This window comes from Chiroxiphia lanceolata, chromosome 27, assembly GCF_009829145.1.
Source record: "Chiroxiphia lanceolata isolate bChiLan1 chromosome 27, bChiLan1.pri, whole genome shotgun sequence".
NCBI classification, from domain to species: Eukaryota; Metazoa; Chordata; class Aves; order Passeriformes; family Pipridae; genus Chiroxiphia; species Chiroxiphia lanceolata.
In genome coordinates, this window is record NC_045663.1 from 981732 (window position 1) to 999369 (window position 17638).

The 17638-nt window shown below is 67.5% G+C and overlaps 2 protein-coding genes across 2 annotated transcripts; one reads left to right on the forward strand and one right to left on the reverse strand.

Moving 5' to 3' along the window:
* Positions 1 to 6: 6 nt before the first annotated feature.
* JAK3 (Janus kinase 3) lies at positions 7 to 9271 on the reverse strand. Its single transcript, XM_032711791.1, has 23 exons — positions 9070 to 9271; positions 8530 to 8653; positions 8328 to 8439; positions 7741 to 7886; positions 7203 to 7485; positions 6988 to 7110; positions 6747 to 6904; positions 6401 to 6512; positions 6003 to 6189; positions 5349 to 5473; positions 5121 to 5264; positions 4949 to 5033; positions 4722 to 4855; positions 4091 to 4229; positions 3864 to 4015; positions 3218 to 3368; positions 3009 to 3148; positions 2619 to 2808; positions 2394 to 2518; positions 2007 to 2179; positions 1808 to 1925; positions 1579 to 1689; positions 7 to 1487 (listed from the first exon to the last, which is right to left on the reverse strand). Exons 1-23 carry the CDS (start codon positions 9269 to 9271, stop codon positions 1371 to 1373), a joined length of 3351 nt encoding a protein of 1116 aa, XP_032567682.1. The 3' UTR covers positions 7 to 1370.
* SLC5A5 (solute carrier family 5 member 5) lies at positions 9270 to 16875 on the forward strand. Its single transcript, XM_032711657.1, is given in 16 exon segments — positions 9270 to 9304; positions 11315 to 11936; positions 12037 to 12102; positions 12368 to 12419; positions 12551 to 12618; positions 12697 to 12851; positions 13193 to 13333; positions 13562 to 13691; positions 13951 to 14039; positions 14125 to 14237; positions 14744 to 14814; positions 15081 to 15167; positions 15801 to 15813; positions 15816 to 16023; positions 16463 to 16566; positions 16646 to 16875. Coding segments are annotated over 16 exon segments (2184 nt in total).
* The last annotated feature ends 763 nt before the right edge of the window (positions 16876 to 17638 follow it).

Sequence of the window (17638 nt, forward strand, 5' to 3'; positions counted from 1 at the left end):
CTTTATTTTCTAATAACCTCCTCGTGCCCGTGGGTGGGTGGCACCGGGCCGGGGGAGGATTCCCACAGGATACTGGTGCCACTGGGATCACTGCTCTGGGAGAGGCTCAGTGTGAGGGTGGCACTGAGCTGGCTCTGCACCGAGGCACTGGGGGAGCTCTGGTGGTCCAGGGGGTCTCTCTGGGGGGGTCTGGGGCTGTGCCCACCCCCTTGGTGCACGACATTCCCAGTTCCTCCGAGCTGCCCGTCCTTCCCGGTGCTGCTCCGGGCCCTGGCAAGTGCCAGGGGGGCCCCAGTGGTCCCCCGACATTTCCTCCTCTTGGCCACTAAATCACCCCCTGGTGAGCTCCAAGAGGCAGGAGTTGATCCCCAGGACCTGGGGCAGGAATTCTGACGGAGCCTCGTGGGGGTGTTCCCAAGCTCCTGGAATGCTGGGAAGCTCAGCCAGCGGCGGGAGCACAGGGATGTGCTGCAGTGGGATCTCAGGGACACCTCCTGCAACCTGGGGCTGGGGCAGGTGCTGTTCCACCCCTGGCTGTGGGAGCATCTTCTAGGGGGTCTGAGCATCTTTTAGGGCCACTGAGGAGGATCCAGAGCTGGCAGGAAACACCCCAGGACCCCCTGGGCTGTGGTTCCCTCCCAACCCCTGTAGCTGCCGCTCCGTATGGGAAGGGGGACCCCAGGGATGGTCCTGCCAGGAGGGCAGAGTGGTGTCTGGAATGCCGAATCCCAGCCCTCGAACTCAGTTCCGCGCTGCTCCGGGCCTGTTCCTGTCTGGTTTCACCCCAAATCTGCCCTCCCGTGGCCAAAGGTGGCAGAGGGAGAAGAAACGAGTGCGTGTTGTTAATGAGGATTTTGGGGGCTGGAGCCTTTCTGAGCGGGCGCAGGGAGGACGGGGCTGGTTTTGGGGGGGGATCATGGGCTCAGGGTGGGAGCAAAGGAATCCCCTGACCCCACTGGGGTGGGCATTGACCCCACAGTGCCGAGCCGGGGCCCCCTCACCAGGATGTGCCAGGGCACCCGCTCTCTCCCAGCAGCTCCACGGCAACCAGACGCCCACACTCCCCTTTCCCCACGTGTCCCCCCTCCCCAGGCACGTCCTCACCTCACCCCAGCTGGAAAATTTACCAAACTTTAATAAAATAAGGCTGAATTTGCCATGGTGGAGGCAGGAACAGGGAGAAGCGGGGGGGGGAAGCCAAGGGGCAGCACGGGGGGGTCTGTGTGCCATGGGAGAGGGGCATGGGGGTCGTGTCCCCCCCACACTGTGCCCCTCAGAGCTCCTTGAAGCATCGTTGTGGCCACACGGTGCTGAGGAGGGAGGTGGGTGTCCGGGGGTCCCAGCCAGGGGGGAGTTTTGGGGAGGGGGTTCTACCCACGGGCTTTGCTCCGACCATCCCACAGCGCCTCGATCCTGGGGGACAGCTCCCCAAAAGTGGGCCTGGCACCGGGGACGAAGGCCCAGCAGCTCATCATCAGTGAGTAGACCTGGGGACAAGGGACAGGGAGGCCATCAGGGGAGCGGGGGGACCCCCAGGACCCCCCTCTGGACCCCTACCAGCCCGGGCAGGGCTCGCACCTCTGCGGGGCAGCCGGACGGCACCGGGAGGCGCCGGTTGTCCTTGAGGAGCTCCAGCAAGTGGCAGATGATCTGCGCCGGCTTCCCAGTGCCCATCATCCGGAGGAATTCCTGCGGGGGCGGCCGTCGGCACCGGGATCAGCCGGGGGGGGGGGGTTCGTACCACAGGTAACAGACCCCGGCCCCGGGGAGGGGGGTGCAGCGGGACCCCAGCCCGGGGAGGTCTCACCTCCGAGGGGCTCTTGCTCTTGTTGCCGTAGGTGAAGAGCTCGTAGAGCAGGACCCCGAAGCTCCAGGCGTCGGATGAGCAGGAGAAGACGTTGTCTGCCAGGGATTCAGGAGCGTACCTGCCGGAGGGGAGACGCTGAGCACCGGACCCAGCCGGGATTGCAGCCCCCCGTGGGCCGCCGCCGTGCTCCCCCTCTCACCAGAAGACGGGGCTCTGGCCGGGCTCCCGCACCACGTAATAGTCCTTGTCCTGCGGCAGCAGCTTGGCCAGCCCGAAATCCCCGATCTTGACGTGGCTCTCGCTCTCCACCAGGATGTTCCTGCTGGCCAGGTCCCGGTGCACGCAGCGCTGCGCCCCCAGGTACTCCATGCCCTGCCGGGATGGAACGTTCACGGGAACCGGGACCCAGGAGCATCCCCGGGGGGCTGGACCACATCCCAGCCGGACCACAGCCCCTTGAGTGAACATCCCTGGGGGCTCGTCCTGGCTGGATCACGACCCCCCGGGTGATCCGCGGCACTGTTCCACCCCCCCACCCTGGGAGAGCAGGACCCCCGTCGCCGTCACCCCCCCCCCGCGACCCCACCTTGCAGATCTGCCAGGCGTAGAGGAGCAGCGCCCTGTGGTCCAGGCGGGGCTGGTTCTTCTGCAGGTAATCCCGCAGGCAGCCGTTGGGCAGGAATTCCATCACCAGCCGCAGCCCCCGCCATCCTGGAGCCACATCCGTCACCCTCCGGCCGGGGTTTGGGCAGAGCCGGGGTGTGAGATCCCTGCCCGCCCCCTGCCCGCCCCCTGCCCGCCCCGTGCTCACCCCGGCTGTAGCAGACGCCGCGGTAGCGGACGATGAAGTCGTGCTGCAGCGAGTGCAGGATCTGGATCTCCCGCTCGAAATCCCGCAGCTCCTCGGCCGTGTCCTGCTGCAGCTTCTTCACCGCCACCAGCTCGCCCGTGCTGTCCCCCAGGGGGTCGTAGCGGCACAGCTCCACGCTCCCAAAATTACCCTGCGTGGGGAGGGCTGGGCTGGGGTGAGGGATGTGCCCCAGAGCCCCCCCCCCCCATATTCCCAGTGCCTGTTATCCCTCCCAGGATCCCGCTCTCGGGGCACAATCCAAGCGTTTCTCAGCGAAGCAAGGATGTTCCACGCCCCGAATCAGGTGAGGGAGGAGGGGGTGCACTGAGGTTCGGGGTTCAGGGCCCAAACCTTTCCCAGCAGTGAGATGTACTTGAGGTGCCGCTCCTGGAAGTGCTCGGGGTCCCGGCTCATGGCCAGGGGCTCGTGTCCCCACAGGCCGTCCCGGAGCGCCACGTCCGCGGGGGACAGGTCTGACAGCAGCTCGTAGTCTGGGGGAGGCGGGTGGTGAGGGCGCTGCGGGGGTGCCCCGTGCCCCCCTCCCCAGCCCCGGGGCCCACCGGAGGTGATGAGGCTGTTGAGGTCGCGGATGAGGGCGCGGAAGCAGGGCCGGCGCTGGGGCTCGTATTCCATGCACTGGGCCATGAGCGTGGCCAGCTCCGGCCACTTGGGAGCCGGGAGCTGCAGCCGGCTCTGGTAGAAATCCAGCTTCTGCAGGGGCGGAAAGGGGGGGCCCGGGGGGGCTGTGGGGTGTCTGGGGCCGCCCCGAACAGCCCCTGAACAGCCCCAAAGCTGGGGGAGTGAGCGGGGCCCGGGTGCAGCAGGATGGGGCAGGAGGGTTGGGATGCAATGGAATGGGAGAGGAGGTTTGGGATGCAAAGGGGCAGGACAGGAGGGATGGGGCAGGAGGGTCTGGATGCGGTGGAGTGGGGCAGGAGGATCAGGATGGGGCAGGAGGGGTGGGAGAGGAGCATTGGGATGCAGTGGGACAGGGCAGGAGGGTCAGCATACAGCGGGATGGGGCAGGAGGGATGGGATGCAGCAGGATGGGACAGGAGGGATGGGATGCAGCGGGATGGGGCAGGAGGGATGGGATGCAGCGGGATGGAGAAGAAGGGTCGAGCTGCAGTGGGACGGGACAGGAGGGTTGGGATGCACTGGGAAGGATCAGGAGGGTCAGGATTCAGGGGGCTGGGACAGCCTCACCTTCTGGGGCTCCAGCAGGCTCAGGGGCATGTTCCCACCACTGAAGATCTCCCAGAGGGTCGCCCCGAAGCTCCACTTGTCAGCGGGCAGTGCCAGGCTCTTGGGATCCCGGACGCACTCGGGGGCCACCCAGGGGATCCTCTGCACCAGCACTGGGGGGGACGGCCCTGCTCAGCACCTGGGGGGGGCCCAGCAATCCCAGACCCCCCGGGACCCCCAGCACTCACTGTCTGGGGCCAGGACGGTGACGCTGACCCCGGGGTCGTTGAGCTTGATGAACGGGGGGGTCCCTGTGGCCGCGTCCCCCTCCCGTGCCAGCAGCACCTTCTTGGCAGAGACGTTCCCGTGGGTGATCTTCTTGTCCTCCTGGAGGGGGGGAAGAGGGATCAGGACCCTCGGTGTGGCCCCACCCAGGGAGGGGAATCAGCGGGGATGTGTGGGAGGCACAGGACATGGATGCATGGGAGCATGGGACAGATGGGATCCATGGGACAGGGATGTGTGGGAGCTGTGGGGTATGGATAGATGGGATCCATGGGACAGGGATGTGTGGGAGCTGTGGGGTATGGATAGATGGGATCCATGGGACAGGGATGTGGGGGGGCTATAGGATATGGATACGTGGGAACTGTGGGATTATGGATACATGGGAGCTGTGGGCCATGGACTTGTGGGGGCCATGGGACACGGATGCCTGGGAGCTGTGGATGTGTGTGGGATGTGTGCCAGGGATGCACAGCTGCTGCAGGAGGCGGGTGAGCCGGACCCAGAGGACGTGGATGCCTGGAAACCGTGGGATGAGGACAGAGAACAGCAGGACACACGGACCGTGGGACACGGGCACTCGGAGCCGCTCACCAGGTAGTTGAGGGCATAGGCCAGCTGCTTGGCCACCGTCAGCTTCCAGCTGGTGGTCACCGAGCCCTCGCCCCGCTTCTTGCGCAGGTAGAGGTCCAGGGGGCCGTGCCGGACGAACTCCTGCACCATCACACCTGGGGGGGTGTGGGGGGTCACCTGGGGCACGGCAGGGTCGGGCACTCCCTGTGCTCCCCCGGGCACTCCCTGTGCTCCCCCCGGGCACTCACTGTCCTTCCCGAGGCTGACGCCGTGCAGCAGGACCAGGTGCTTGTGGGAGAGCTGGCTCATGGTGCTGGCTGCCTCCAGGAAGGACTGGGAGCGGGACAGGCGGCTCAGGGGGGGCTCCTGGGGACCCCCAACCCCCCGTGCCACCTCGGGGGGGCTGTGCCAGCCCCTCACCTCGGAGCAGTTGCGGTGGCTGCTGTCCATGACCTTGAGCACCACGGTGGTCTGGCGGGGCCCGTCCCCCTCCTCCTGCTCCTCCTGGTCCCGCTTGACGCCCTTGTAGATCTGGGTGAAGGAGCCCTGGCCGAGGCTCTCGCCCTGCAGGGACAGGGGGATGGTCCTGGGGGGGTCCCTGTCCCTGTGCCCCCCCCCCCGACCCACCGCCCTGGGCCCCCCCTGTACCCGTGTCAGGCTCTGGGGGTCGATCTTGTGGAACATCATCTGGTGGAGGCTGCGGCGCCGGGGGGCCGGGGGGGAGCCGGGGGGCGGGGGGGCCCCGCTCCGAACGATCAGCAGGTTGGACTTCTCTGGGGGGGGGAAAGGTCGTGAGGGGGGGCAGGGCAGAGGGCAACCCCCTGGTGACCTCACACAGCTGCTCTGTGACGTCACACGGCCGCTCCGTGACGTCACAGAGCAGCTGTGAGGTCACACAGGCCCCGCTGTGATGTCATGGCCCATGCTGTGACCTCGTAGATGGCTCTGTGATGTCACACAGGCCCACTGTGACATCATGGTCTGTCCTGTGACCTCACAGCCTGCTCTGTGACGTCACACAGCCTGCTCTGTGATGTCAGACAGCCCCCCTCTATGATGTCACAGCCCGCTCTGTGACCTCACACAACTCACTTTTCGGTGTCCCGCAGCAGCTGTGTGCTGTCACACCGTCCCCTCTGTGATGTCACAGGTCACCCTGTGACCTCCCAGCCCGCTCTGTGATGTCACAGCCCAATCTGTGACCTCACACGACCCGTTCTGTGACGCCACACAGCTCCCCCATGACATCACAGCCGTTCTGTGACCTCACAGCCCCCTCTCTGTGACGTCCCCTGTTGTCACCTTTGGGGCGGGGTGGGCAGCAGGCCCCCAGGTGCATCCGGGCCCCCTCTGCCTGCAGCCCCCGGTGCCCGTAGGTGCCCAGCAGCTCCCGCAGGCTGCAGAACCTCCGCGACACCCCCGACAGCCAGAAGTGTCCCTCCTCGTCCCTGCGGATCTGGCACCGCCTGTAGTCCTGCCCGGAGCGGGTCTGTGGGGGGATCAGTCGGGATCAGCAGCATGGGGACCCCCCCCCCCCCAGAGCCCCCCAAAACCCTCCTGCCCTGCTGGTGCCCACAGCAGCCCCGGGGCTGTCCCCATCCCACCGTGGGTGGCACCAGGTCGGTGTTTCCCTCTCTCCTGGTGATGGGACCCCCACAGTCCCAGACCCCCGGAGCCCCCAGTGCAGGGGGGGTTCTCACCTGGACACAGACGGTCAGCAGGTAACTGTCGAAGTCCTGGGGGCTGCGGCGCAGCAGGTACAGCCCCGGGGGGCTCCCGGCCGCCTTCAGCTTGTTCATGGCGAACTCGGCGCTGTAAAAGGCAGGGCTGGGGGTGGACCCTGCTCGGGGACACCCCCCGGGGACCCCCATTGCCCTCCCCTCCCCACCGTGGGACCCCCACTACCCTCCCCTCCCCACCGTGTCCCCCCCTACCCCAGTGAGGGGGGTGGGGACCGCTCCCCACACCTCCCGTGGCTCCCCCCGGGTGACCCCTTCCCCTGTCACCTGTGGGTTGGGGTTGGCGAGGGGGGGTCCCGGCACCCACCTGATGGGCCCGTGGCACTGGTTCTCCACGTCCTCCAGGAGCCGGGGAGGGGCCACCTCCTTGCAGAAGTAGTGCTGGGCGTCCGCCGTCAGCCGGTAGTAGCCGTCGATGAGAGCCACGAAGGAACGAGCCTCCCGCAGCGTGGGGAACTCCACCTCCTGGGGCAGGGTGGGGAGGGGGGGGTCAGCTCCACATCCCCCCAAGCCCCCGGGGGGCTCCCCAGCCCACCCCCGCGGCTCACCAGCACGCGGTTGTCCGCCTTGGTGAGGGTGACGAGCCGGGTCTCCGCGGGGCCGCCCTCCCCGCCCGCCTGCTTGATGCTGATGTCGGCGATGTCGGGGAAGTCGCAGAAGTGCTGGCGGTTCTGCGGAGTGACAAACGGCGTGACAGCGACGTCCCCCCACCCCATCCCACCGCGGGACCCCCGTCGCAAGCCCCCCCGCTCCACCCCGGCACCTCGGAGCCGCCGCAGCTCCAGGACACGCCGCTCTCCCCGGCCACGTGGATGGTGATGCCCGCGGGGGACCCGGGGGAGCGGACACGGAAACTCTCCTCGGCCCGGCGGCGCTGCAGCCGCTCCAGGTCCAGCAGGTACTTGAGCTTCAGGTGGGGCCCGTCGGTCTGGCAGCCCCCGAGCTTCCGCAGGGATTTGCTGAAGCGGCGCCGGATGCGCTTGCGGGTGAGGAAGTTGTGCTGCTGGATCTGGCTCCGCAGCGGCTCCGGGATGCAGGACTTGTAGCTGCCGGGGACGGGAGGCACAGGGGGGTGACGGGGTGTCCCCAGGGATGCCAGGTGTTCCCCAGGGATGCCAGGTGTTCCCCAAGGATGCCGGGTGTTCCCCAGGGATGCCAGGTGTTCCCCATGGGCGTTGGACTGTCCCCATGGGTGCCAGGCTGTCTCCATGGGTGTCACTGTACCCAGAGGTGCCAGGCTGTCCCCATGGATGCCAGGTTGTCCCATGAGTGCCCCACTGTGCCCCCAGCCCCCAGCTCACCTGACGTGGCTGCAGACCTGGTCGGGGCTCTGCCTCTCCTCCTTGGCGATGCGCAGCATGTCCAGCAGGGCCAGGCCCAGGCACTCCTCCTGCGTGGGCAGGCTCAGCCCCACGGCCACGCGGCCCTCGACGAAGTCACTGCGGGACTGGGGGGAACACGAGGGTTTGGGGAGGGTTCTACCACCTCCTGCCGTGCCAGGACACCTGAGGCACCACAGGACCCCCAGTCTGTGGCACATACTGTCCCCCATCCCAGTGCCCACATGAGTCACATCCTGCCCTGGGCTCTGGTTTCCTGCTGCTTCCCCAGCTCTGTCCCTGGGGCAGGGACCACCCAGGGGACACAGTGACCCCCATGTCAGCAACCTGGGGTGCCCCACGAGCAGCTCCAGGTGAGCCAGGTAAGAGGATCCACATCCTGCAGGGACCTGTGGGTGCTGGAGGAGGAGGAGGAGAGTGGAACAGCCCAGGGCGATGAAGGCATCACTGCACTGAGGTCAACACGCACCACACACCCGAGAAGCCACACGGGACCCCACCTGTGGTGCCAGGAGTCGGGGACAGAGGTGGCACCTGTCAGGGCTCACCTGGGCGAACAGGTAATCGATGACAGGGTAGTCTAGGACGGGGCTGGCCCGGTCATTCAGCAGCTGGAAGCGGTGGGACTGTCCCAGTCCACACCAGTTGGGGAAGAAGAACCTGACGGGGCCAGCGGGGGGGTCTCAGCACCGCGTCCCCCGGAGCACAGGAACCACCAGAGGGTCCCGGGGGGCTGTGCTGGGGCTGTACCTGATCCTGTACACCACAACCTGGCTGCTGGATTCATCCACGGTGAAGAGGTGGTTGGGGGGGAACCAGCAGCTCAGATCCTCCGTGGCCAGGGCGAAGAGCGGGTGGCACACGGGCAGCACACCTGGGGGAGGAGGGTGGGGCTGGGACCCCCAGCCAGGACGGGCACGGGACCCAGGGCTGGGACCACCATCCCACAGCCAGTGCCCTGAGCCCACAGCCCCGAACCAGAGCCTGTGGCCAGTAACCTGAGCCCACAGCCAGGATCCCGTGCCCATGGCTGGCTGCCCAGCCCCAGGGTCAGCACCCCGAGCTGCTGCCCAGCACCAGGGTTGGCACATGAGCTGCTGCCCATCCCCATGGTTGGCACCTGAGCTGCTGCCCAGCCCCACGGTCGGCACCCCGATCTGCTGCCCAGCCCCAGGGTTGGCACCCTGAGCTGCTGCCCAGCCCCAGGGTTGGCACCCCAAGCTGCTGCCCATCCCCACAGTTGGCACACCAAGCTGCTGCCCAGCCCCAGGGTTGGCACCCCGGGCTCACCGCAGGCCTTGGCTGCGCGCACACAGAGCTCCTCGGCCGTGAACTCGCCGCAGCTGAAGGTGAGGGTGCCGGGGGGGCTGCGTGGGGGGGGTGCCCGGGGGTACAGGAGCACCCTCAGGGTGCCGGTCTTGCCGGGCTCGGCCGAGGAGAGGCTGCAGGAGCGGCCCCCGATCAGCGGCGTGTCCTCGCCCAGCGGGGCCATGGCGGGCGCTGCGGGGGAAAAGGGGGGCTCAGAGTGACCCCCCCGGCCCCACGGCTCCCCTTCCCTGCCTTTCCCTCCTCATCCTCCCCGAGGTTAAACCCCGCGGTCGAACCCGCGGCACCCCCGGGGCTGGGATCGGCCCCTCCAGGGAGGGATGAAGGGGAAACTGAGTCCCGAGGTGGGATAACCCCCCTCCACCCTGTCCCACGGCCGCTCCTGCCCTGCCCCATGGCACAGGGAGGGCTCAGCTCCATCCCCCAGAGCCCCCTGTGCCCGTGTGGTACCTCTGCCGTGCCTGGGAGGGGTCCTGGGCAGGGTGTGCCGCCAGACCGGGGCTCTGGGGGTGCGTAGGTGGCTGCGAGTGAAGGAGACAAAAAGTCCCCCGGGTGACTTCCTTCCTGCCCGAGGCCTCCCCGGCGCGTGGCTTCCTGGCAGGGGAGGGGGGACCAGGGGAGACACCCCAGGGTGCATGGATGGGGTGGAGTGATGGGCAGGGAGCCTGGGCACGCCCCGGGCACCCCAACAGCCCCCTGTCCTGGTGCTGTGGGTACCACAGGGGTAGGTGATGCTCTAGGACATCCCTTCCCAGGGCGAGGGCCTGGGTGCTGCCTGCCCCCTCCCTGCACCCCCTTGCTGGGACCCTCAGTGCCCCACTGACAGCCCTGTCCCCTCTCCCCTGTCGTGCCCTGGGTGCCACGGTGGTGCTGAGTGTGTGCCGGGCCCGGTGCCGTGTGGTGTCACACGTACCTGCTGCAGGATGTGGCCAAATCTTGGCGTTTTTCCCCTGGAGCTGCTCCAACCAGCTCGGGGAGGTGTGGAAGGGATCCTGCCCCGCCTTGGCCCCCGGGGACAGGTGATGGGGACAGTGTCACCAGGGCTGGAGGCAGGGCCCAGGGACCCTCCTCTGCCCCATGGAGGGGATGGCTCCCCTCTGGTGACACCTTGGAAGTGACAGTGACCCCGTGGAGACACCTTGGAGGTGACAGTGCCCCTGTGGTGACATGTGAGAGGGGACAATACCCCCACGATGATGCTTTGGAGGGGACAGTGACCTCCTGGTGGTGCCTCAGAGGTGACAGTGCCCTTGTGGTGATGCTTTGGAGGGGATGGTGGCCTTTCAGTGATGCCTCAGAGGGGATGGTGCCCCAGTGGTGACACCTTGGGGGGGACCGTGCCTCGATGGTGACCCACCAGAGGAATCTGTGCCCCTGCATCAGCTCCGTCCCCACATCAGGGCTCTGATGTGCCAGATCAGTCCCAAATCTGACTTGACCCTGAGGCTTAGGGCAGAGAGGTGGAAATCCCCAAACCTGTCTGAGGGCCAGGCGGGACAAAGCGGTGTTTGTGCCAGGGAACGAGGAAGCCAGGCCAGCCCCACGCCCGGTGCCACGTCAAATCCCAGAGCCAGAGCTGTGCCCGCGCTCCCGGGGGTCAGTGCCCGGCTCCCTCCGGGGTCTGGATGCGGCGGCAGCGCCGGGGCCGTGAGTGGAGCCGGGGGCACGGCAGGGAAGGGGTTATGGCCGCGGCCCCCGACGGCTCCGTCCTCCCCACGGAGGGTCCCTCCCCGACGGCCTGAACCTGCCTCCCGCCGTCCCCCCGCCCCACGGGCTGGAGCAGCTCGAGGCACAGCCCTCCCTCCGCGCCCCCTGAGGACGTCGCAGCAGCCTCTGGGACCCGCCAAGGCCCCCCAGGGACCCCCGGGCAGCCCCCGCTCCGCTCCTCAGCCTCGGCAGCCGGTCCGTCCCGCTCCGCAGGCAGCTGCCTGCAAACAACCTGCTTTTCTCTGGGTAAAGGTTTTCTTTGGGTTTGTTTTTCCTCCTCCCTCGGCTGGAGATAAATTCGGCTCTGCCGGAGGCTCTGCCCCTCCTTGTTTGGGACAGTTGGGGAGGGGTCACTCCCTCCCCTCCTTCCCTCCCTCCCGGACCCGTCCTTTGGGTGCCGACGTTTCCCCGGAGCAGCTGGATCAGGCGCTGCCTCTCTTGGCTCCAGAGCGGGAGGTATCGGGGTAATTCCCACGCCAAATTCGGGTTGTCCCTCGTGCAGCTCTGCCCTTCGCAGCCCTTGGCACAGACCTGGCCCGGGACGGGTGCGAAGGGAACAGGGCGGGGCAGGGCCCTGCTCCCCAATCCGCGCTCCCTCCTTCCCGCACGAGGCGTTGAGCAATAATTCCAAGGAATTTTCTCACCCTCCAGCGGTGTCTCTGCGTCCTGGCCTAGCCGTGGGTGCCGTGTCCCCGTGCCCCCATCCTCCTGCGGTTACCCGGTTTGGGGCTCCCCCCCCCGCCACGGCCATGCCGGCCCCGACGGGGAGCCTGGAGATCGGGGCTCTGGAGCGTCTCACCTTCAGCCTCTGGGACTACGGAGTCTTCGGGCTGATGCTGCTCATCTCCACGGGCATCGGGCTCTTCCACGGCCTCGCCAGGGGCGGCCAGAAAACCTCGGAGGACTTTTTCACGGGGGGCCGGCGCATGTCGGCGCTGCCCGTGGGGCTCTCGCTCTCCGCCAGCTTCATGTCGGCCATCCAGGTGCTGGGAGTGCCGGCGGAGGCGTTCCGGTACGGCGCCAAATTCCTCTGGATGTGCATGGCACAGCTCATCAACACCCTGCTCACCGCCCAGCTCTTCCTGCCCGTCTTCTACCGCCTGGGGCTCACCAGCACCTACGAGGTGGGCACGGGGCTGGGGGGGCACACGGGGGTCCCGCCCTGGGGCTGCCCCCGCTGCCGGGACGGCCCCGACGTGCTCGGTGTCCTTGTCCTTGTCCCAGTACCTGGAGCGGCGGTTCAGCAGGAGCGTCCGGCTGTGCGGGACCCTGCAGTACGTGGTGGCCACGGTGAGTGCCGGCGGTGCGGGGTTGGCATGGGGACGGTGGGGACGCGGGGAGGGGCTCGGACCCGGCCGTGCCGGCGCTGCCCTGAGCCCCTGGGGAGCGTCCTTGGGTCCCGTGCTCGTGTTTTCCCTGGCTCCGAGCGCGCAGCTCCCGGCGGGAGCCCTGTTTTGAGTGAAAACCGCAGTGTTTTCCCAGCGCCGTCACGCTCTGTCCCCGTCCCCGCGGTGCCGGCGGGACGCGGTGCTGACCCCCCCCCCTCTTCCCGCAGATGCTCTACACGGGGATCGTCATCTACGCCCCCGCCCTGATCCTCAACCAAGGTGTGTGTGTCGGGGGCTGCTCCCCGGCGTGTCCCTGTCCCTGTCCCTGCGCTGGGGACACCCCGGCCCTGTCCCACCGCGGGTGACATTTCACCCCGGGGCTCTGCTCAGCACCGTCCCTTCCCCTCCAGTGACCGGGCTGGACATCTGGGCCTCCCTGCTCTCCACCGGGGTCATCTGCACCTTCTACACCACCATCGTGAGTGGGGGAGCCCCCGGGGGGGTCCCGGTGGCCCTGGGGGTCCCTGGTGGTCACCATCAGCTCCGTCTGGCGCAGGGTGGGATGAAGGCTGTCATCTGGACCGACGTCTTCCAGGTCTTTGTCATGCTCTCGGGCTTCATCGCCATCATCATCCGGGGGTCTCTGCTGGTGGGGGGTCCTGCCAAGGTGCTGGGCATCGCTGCCAACAACTCCAGGATAAACTTTGGAGAGTGAGTCCCCCCACCCTGTGGTGTGCAGACCCCTCCTCAGGGGTCAGTGAGTCCCCCCACCCTGTGGTGTGCAGACCCCTCCTCAGGGGTCAGTGAGTCCCCCCACCCTGTGGTGTGCAGACCCCTCCTCAGGGGTCAGTGAGTCCCCCCACCCTGTGGTGTGCAGACCCCTCCTCAGGGGTCAGTGAGTCCCCCCACCCTGTGGTGTGCAGACCCCGCTCCCCCTGCCCTGAGGTGCTTAGGGGTCGATACCAGTCCCACTCACCCCTTGCCCCAGGGCGCTGGGGGGGGGTGTTGGTGCCAGCCCACCCCTCACCCTGGCCCTGTGCCACCGTGCCCAGCTTCAACCCGGACCCGCGGAGCCGGTACACGGTGTGGACCTTCCTGCTGGGTGGGACCCTGGTCTGGCTCTCCATGTACGGCGTCAACCAGGCCCAAGTGCAGCGCTACGTGGCCTGCAGGACCGAGAGGGAGGCCAAGATGTGAGTCCAGGGGGGCTGGGATTGCCTGGATCCTGCTCTGTGAGTTTGTCCCCTAAGGGAGACCGGTGCCTGTACCCCTGCATGGACCCTACACGGGCCCTATATGAACCCCTATACACCCCTGAATGGACCCTGTATGAACCTGGCACCCCTGCACAGCCCCTGCAGCCCTGCCCGGCCCCCGCACCCAGCCGGGCCCCCTCCTCACCCCCCTCCCTGTGCTCACAGGGCGCTGCTGGTGAATCAAGTGGGGCTGTTCTGCATCGTCTCCAGCGCGGTCACCTGTGGCCTCGTCATGTTTGCCCTCTACAAGGACTGTGACCCCCTCCTGACCGGCACCATCGCCGCCCCCGACCAGGTACCAGCCCCTCCAGGACCCCCGGGGGCAGCGGGGTGGGAGGACGAGGATGTTGAAGGGGGCATTGGGGTCCCCCTCACACCAGCCCCTCGAGGACCCCCCAAGACAGGAGGGTGGGAGGGTGAGGGGGTCAGAGGGGGTCTTGGGATCCCCTGGGATCCTGCTCCCCTGAGCACCCCCTGTGGGCAGCGGGGTAGGAGAGGGTGTTCAGGTCCCCTGGGGTCCTGCCCCGGGGTCCTGCAGCCCCCTCCCCCTGCAGTACATGCCCTACCTGGTCTTGGACATCTTCGAGACCACCCCGGGGGTGCCGGGGCTGTTCCTGGCCTGCGCCTACAGCGGGACCCTCAGGTGAGCACGGGGGTCCCCAGGGGAGGGGGTGCCCCCCCTGCTCCCCCCACGGGGGCCGGGGCTGAGCGGTGCCCCCTGCCCCCAGCACGGCCTCCACCTCCATCAACGCCATGGCCGCCGTCACCGTGGAGGATTTCGTGAAGCCGCGGCTGCCCTCGCTGTCCCCCAGGAAGCTCACGCTCATCTCCAAGGGGCTCTGTGAGTGCCCCCTGCCAGGCCCTGCCACCCCAGCCTGGCATGTGCCGTGCTGTGCCAGGCCCTGCCACCCCAGCCTGGCATGTGCCATGCTGTGCCAGGCCCTGCCACGCTAGCTCCCCCCACCCCGGGACATGCCATCCCATCCCATCCCATCCCATCCCATCCCATCCTCATCCCATCCCATCCCATCCCATCCCATCCTCATCCCATCCTCATCCCATCCCATCCCATCCCATCCCATCCTCATCCCATCCTCATCCCATCCCATCCTCATCCCATCCCATCCCATCCCATCCCATCCTCATCCCATCCTCATCCCATCCCATCCTCATCCCAGCCCATCGCATCCCATCCCATCCCATCCCATCCCCTCCCAGCCCATCCCATTCAGTCACATTCCAACCCCTCCCATCCATCCCAGCTCATCATTTCTTATCCCATCCCATCCCATCATATCCCACCCCTCCCATCCCACCCCATCCCGACCCTCTCCCGTCTCCCCACAGCTCTCACCTACGGCACCTCGTGCATCACGGTGGCAGCTCTGTCCTCTCTGCTGGGGGGGGGCGTCCTGCAGGTAAGACACCCCCCCCCTTCTGACCCCAGCCCTGACTGGGGGGGCCGAGGTCACCCTTAACCCTCCCCAAAACCCCCCCCCAGAGCCCCCCCAGAGCCCCCCCCTGCTGGCTCTGCTCGGCCGGGCAGGACTCGGCCACGCGCCGCTGGCACCCGGAGAGCCCTCGAGGTGGGGGGGCTGGGGCAGAGCCAAACACCCCCTTGCTCCCCCCTGAGCCCCCCCTGAGCACTCTTGAGCCCCCCCACTGGAGCTGTGCCCCCCCCCAGGGCTCCTTCACGGTGATGGGGGTGATCAGCGGCCCCTTGCTGGGGGCTTTTGTCCTGGGCATGTTTCTGCCCTTCTGCAGCACGGCCGTGAGTGGGGGGGGATTTGGAGGGGGATTTTGGGGAGGGGGGGGCTCTCTGGGGTCCTGGGCATGTTCCTGCCCTTCTGCAGCACGGCCGTGAGTGGGGGGGGATTTGGGGGGGGATTTTGGGGAAGGGGGGCTCTCTGGAGTCCTGGGTGTGTTCCTGCCCTTCTGCAGCACAGCTATGAAGGGAGGGGGGAGCTCGGGGGGGATTTTGGGGAGGGGGATTTTGGGGACATGCTCTCCAGCATGGCCAGGAGTAGGGGGGAAGGATTTTGGGGAGGGGGAATTTTCAGCTGGGGGGGGTGCACTCTGTGGTCCTGGCCATGTTCCTGCTGTGAGTCCAGGGATTTTGGAAGGGGGAATTTTGGGCGGGGGGATTTTGGGGAGGGGAGGGTTTTGCATCCTGCAGCTCTGCAGCAGAACCGTGACTGGGGGAGGATTTTGGAGAGTGGGAATTTTTTTGGGGGGGGCACTGGGCATGTTCCTGCTGTGAGCTTGGGGATTTTGGGAGGGGGGTGGGTTTTGGGGCGGGGGGTTCTGGGGTCCTGCCGCTCTGCAGCCTGGCTGTGAGTCTGGAGGACGATTTTGGGGGGGGGGTGTCTCTGGGGTCCATTCCAGCCTCCCCCGGGCCGTGCAGACCCCCCTCCTGTGCCACAGGGTGTCCTGGGGGGCCTGGCCGCCGGCTTTGCCCTGTCCCTCTGGGTGGCCGTGGGGGCCACCCTGTACCCCCCCAGCGCGGCCACCATGGGGGTCCTGCCCAGCTTCGGGACCCTCTGCCCCCCCCACAACGGCACCGGCGCCAACGGCACCGCCCTGCCCGCGCCCCTCGGCCCCCCTGGGGACCCCCCGGAGCCCACACGGTGAGAGGGGGTGGCCGGGGGGTGTCTGGGGAGGCGGGAGGCTTGTTGTGATGTCACAGTGCTTCCCCTGTCCCGTGTGACGTCACACTGCTGCCCTTGTTCTTCTGACGTCACACGGCTTCCCTTGGGATGTCACGATGCTTTCCCTCATTCCTTATGACATCACCGGGCTTTCTTCATCCCTTTTGGTGTCCCACTGCTGTCCCTGTTCCTTCTGATGTCACGCCACTTTCCTTATGACGTCACATCGCTTCCCCTGTGACGTCACAGCACTTTCCCCGTCCCTTATGATGTCACACTGCTTCCTTTGTCCCTTATGATGTCACACTGCTTCCTTTGTCCCTTATGATGTCACACCCCTTTCCCTGTCCGTTGTGACATCACACCACTGTCCCTGTTGGCTGTGACGTCACACCGCTGTCCCCATGTCCCCCCACAGACCGGCCATCCTGGGTGACTTCTACTCCATGTCCTACCTGTACTACGGGGCGCTGGGGACCCTCAGCACGGTGGGGGTGGGGGTCCTGCTCAGCTCCCTGCCAGGTGAGCCGAGGAGGGGCCATGACCTGGTACGGGGGGGTCCCATCCCTGCACCCCCTCCCTGACCCCCCATTCCTGGCAGGGCCCACCCGGCAGAGGCAGCGGCCCCCGGGGGTGCTGTGGTGGGACATCGTGAGGAACTCGCCCTCGGGGTTCCCCCCGGGGGGCAGGAGCCCCAGGGACGAGCCCCTGGACAAGGCTGGAGCTTCCCGGGCGCTGCCGGAGAGGTTGGAGGGAGAGGGGAGCCCCTCCTGGGACCCCCCTGAGCCCGGAGCCGCCATGGAGCTGCTGGTGCAGGAGACCCACGTGTAGGGGGACGGGGGGACATGGTGCTGGCTGTGAGGGGACAGCAGGACGGGGGACACAGCCCTGTCCTGGGGTCCCCAATAAAGGAGGAGCTGATCCAGAGAGGAGCCTGTTCTTGGGGGGCTACAGGGACGGAGGGGACACGGCTGAGCCCCTCGGGGGGTGCAACTGGAATTGGAGGGGGGGGGTCAAACTAGGGGGACACGGGGACAGGTGCTGGGGGAGGAGGGAGGAAACAGCTGCTGTGGTCAGTCCCATCCATCCAGGTGACAATGGCCACGCCCTGTTAAGCCCCGCCCACTCAGAGGACAATAGGCCGCACCCTATTAACGATGGGTTGGACCCGGGTAACAATGGGTTACACCCGGGTAAAAATGGGTTCTGCCCTGATGAAGCCACCAGGTAACAAAGGGGTCAGACCTGCCAAGCTCCGCCCACTCAAGTGACATCCAGCCACGCGCGCCCAAGCCACACCCACTCAGGTGACAAGCGGACCACGCCCTGTTAAGCCCCCCCCAGGTGACACCGGGACCACGCCCTGCCAAGCCCCGCCCACACCCGTCTCAGGGCCGCCCCTCCGGGCGACGCCATCTTTGTGCCGGGCAGAGGAAGAGGTTGGCCCTCGGCCTTTCCGCCGCTCCGCCAGCGCTGCCGCGGGCGGGACCCGCCGCCCACCAGTCTGTCCGCTCCCTCCCCTTCGTTCGCTTCCTCCTCCGCCTCTCCCGGCGCCGCGGCGCGGGCGGAGCGAGGCCGCCCCGGTTGTTGCCCT